Source organism: Fonticula alba (genome assembly GCF_000388065.1).
Source record: "Fonticula alba strain ATCC 38817 unplaced genomic scaffold supercont2.7, whole genome shotgun sequence".
NCBI classification, from domain to species: domain Eukaryota; order Rotosphaerida; family Fonticulaceae; genus Fonticula; species Fonticula alba.
Window position 1 is genome coordinate 1,235,413 of NW_009242977.1, and position 2,071 is coordinate 1,237,483.

The 2,071-nt window shown below is 67.6% G+C and overlaps 2 protein-coding genes across 2 annotated transcripts; one reads left to right on the top strand and one right to left on the bottom strand.

The window, feature by feature from the left end:
• The first annotated feature begins 2 nt into the window (after positions 1-2).
• On the top strand, positions 3-1,183 carry H696_04476 (hypothetical protein). Its single transcript, XM_009498353.1, has 3 exons — positions 3-514; positions 628-740; positions 946-1,183. Exons 1-3 carry the CDS (start codon positions 101-103, stop codon positions 1,091-1,093), a joined length of 675 nt encoding a protein of 224 aa, XP_009496628.1. The 5' UTR covers positions 3-100; the 3' UTR covers positions 1,094-1,183.
• Positions 1,184-1,310: 127 nt separating this feature from the next.
• H696_04477 (hypothetical protein) lies at positions 1,311-1,964 on the bottom strand (the record flags this gene model as incomplete). The annotated part of the gene is made up of 2 exons (XM_009498354.1): positions 1,311-1,408; positions 1,574-1,964. 2 exons carry the CDS (start codon positions 1,962-1,964, stop codon positions 1,311-1,313), a joined length of 489 nt encoding a protein of 162 aa, XP_009496629.1.
• Positions 1,965-2,071: the final 107 nt, after the last annotated feature.

Here is a 2,071-nt window from a genome sequence, read left to right on the forward strand (position 1 = left end):
CCCCCCCCCGGGCACGTTCTCTTTGCCCCTCGCCCTCCTTCGCGCGCCCTCCTCTTGGCAGTCGCGCCCCTGCCTGCCTCAGCAAGGGCATCGCGTGGGAATGAACTTCACCTCGAAGCGCTTCTTCTCGCTGACCACGCACCTGGTCAGCTCACTGGTGTTCGCGGTCTTCGTGCTGTTCCTCTGCTCCTTGTACAAGCCGGCGTCGCTCTTCTCCGGGGAACTGGTGACGCCGGCCCCGGCGTCGACCATGCGCACGGTGAACTTCGCGCCGGCCGGGGTGGCACCCGGCTCCGGGGCGCCCGGCTCCCCTGACTACAGCCAAGGGGTCCCCTTCGAGTTCCGGCTCCGGTCGATCCAGGCCTCCACCGGGCGTGAGCCCTTCCTCACCCGGTCGAAGGATGTGGCCGTCGTGCGCTTCGACCTGGACATCGACTTCACCGGGGTCTTCCAGTGGTGGAATACCCACATGGTGTTTGTTTACCTGGTGGCCGAGTTCGAAACCGATGCCCAGGTGCGTGGCCGCCTGGCTGCCCCGACATGTGGCGCCCGGCGCGTTGCTTACATGTGCCGTCCCCCTCGATTGTTGTGCCCCCCTTGCTCCGGTGCCCTTTTTGCCTCTGGCAGGAAATCAATCATGTCACCATCTGGGACGACCGGGTTTCTCGCGACGCGCCGCACCTGACCCTGACCAACGCCCGGTCGGAGTACCTCCTGTCTGGCGTGTCCAACTCCCTGCGGTACACATGCCCATATGGCTTCTCCTGGCTCTTTTGGCCGCCACACGCGCTCTTTCCGCTTGGCTGCCGCGGCTTCGCGCTTGTCCTTGTGCCGCTCGCCTGGCTAACCACCCCCCGCCCCCCTCCCCCCTGTTCCCGGCCATTGGTCGCGGTCGGTCTGCCCTGCTTGCCCTCTCCCGCCCCCTTTCGCCCCCTCTCGAAACAGCGATCTGGCCAATGGTCGCCTGGCCCTTCACTGGAATGTGGTCCCGGTGTTGGGGTCATTCTCCTACCAGCGGTCGCCGGCTGGGCATCTGGAGCCGGGCCAGCCGGTTTCCCATCCCGGGCTCGTGCCCTTCAAATACTCGACGTGAGGAGGTGGCGCGTGTGCGCCAAAAAGGGGGGGGCAAAATCCACCCACCCTGCAAAGGCAGCACACCAATACACACACAGACACACAGACACGTGGGAACAACGCGCATGCGCGTCCCCCCTCCCTCGGGGAAGGGAGGCAGGAGGAGCGACCGGGAGGGGGCACGCCCTTTTTTGGGGGGGATATTCGTGTATTGTCTCGCTCGACGGGGAGCGATTCTAACAGCAGAAGCCACGCTTGGCCTCGGCCGATTCGTCGGCCAAATTGACGGAGGGCTGCGCCGGCGGAGCCTCCTGCTCATGGGGAATAGAGCGCACTGAAAACGGGGGGGGGGGGGGGGGGGGGGGGGGGGGGGGGGGGGGGGGGGGGGGGGGGGGGGCGTGGGGGGGGGGGGGGGGGGGGGCGAGGAGAAGCGGCATGTCAGTGACGGTCGAGGGGTGTGGGAGAGCAAGAAGAAGCCTCGGCACAATGCCAAACGCACCGAGAGTCTCGAAACAGAGGAGCACATTCTCGCCCGTCCGGGCCGACGTCTCCAGGTAGGTGCAGCCAATGAACTTGGCGTAGGCCTCGGCCTCGGCCGTGGACACCTCGCGCTGGGACTCGAGATCGATCTTGTTGCCGATGATGACAATGGCTGGGAGCCTGCCGCCGCGCGGATCGCCGCCCGGGGCCGCGGCCAACGACGGGCCGGGGGTGGGCATGGGGGCCGCAGGCCGGCCGGCCGACGGGTCCTCCTCGGAATCCGGAATGCTGAGGTTGCTGTCGTGTCCCCCGGCGCCGGCAGGCAGCAGGGACTCTTCGGGGTTGTAGACAAAGCTCGGCCCGGGCTCGCCGCCGAGGTTGGTGATGACCTCATCGCGCCAGCGCTGCATCCCCTCGAAGGTGGACTATAGAATGGCACGCAGCGGCAGACCGCCACAGGCCGCATGGGCGGGTGTGAGTCGCGGAGGGGCGGGGCAAGGGGGAGAGAGGGGGGGGG

Bases quoted from the DNA above. Each gene is read 5' to 3' on its own strand.
- H696_04476 (XM_009498353.1), top strand. From the start codon at position 101: ATGAACTTCACCTCGAAGCGCTTCTTCTCGCTGACCACGCACCTGGTC. The intron at 515-627 runs GTGCGTGGCCGC...TGCCTCTGGCAG, and splicing joins AGTTCGAAACCGATGCCCAG to GAAATCAATCATGTCACCAT. The intron at 741-945 runs GTACACATGCCC...CTCTCGAAACAG, and splicing joins GGCGTGTCCAACTCCCTGCG to CGATCTGGCCAATGGTCGCC.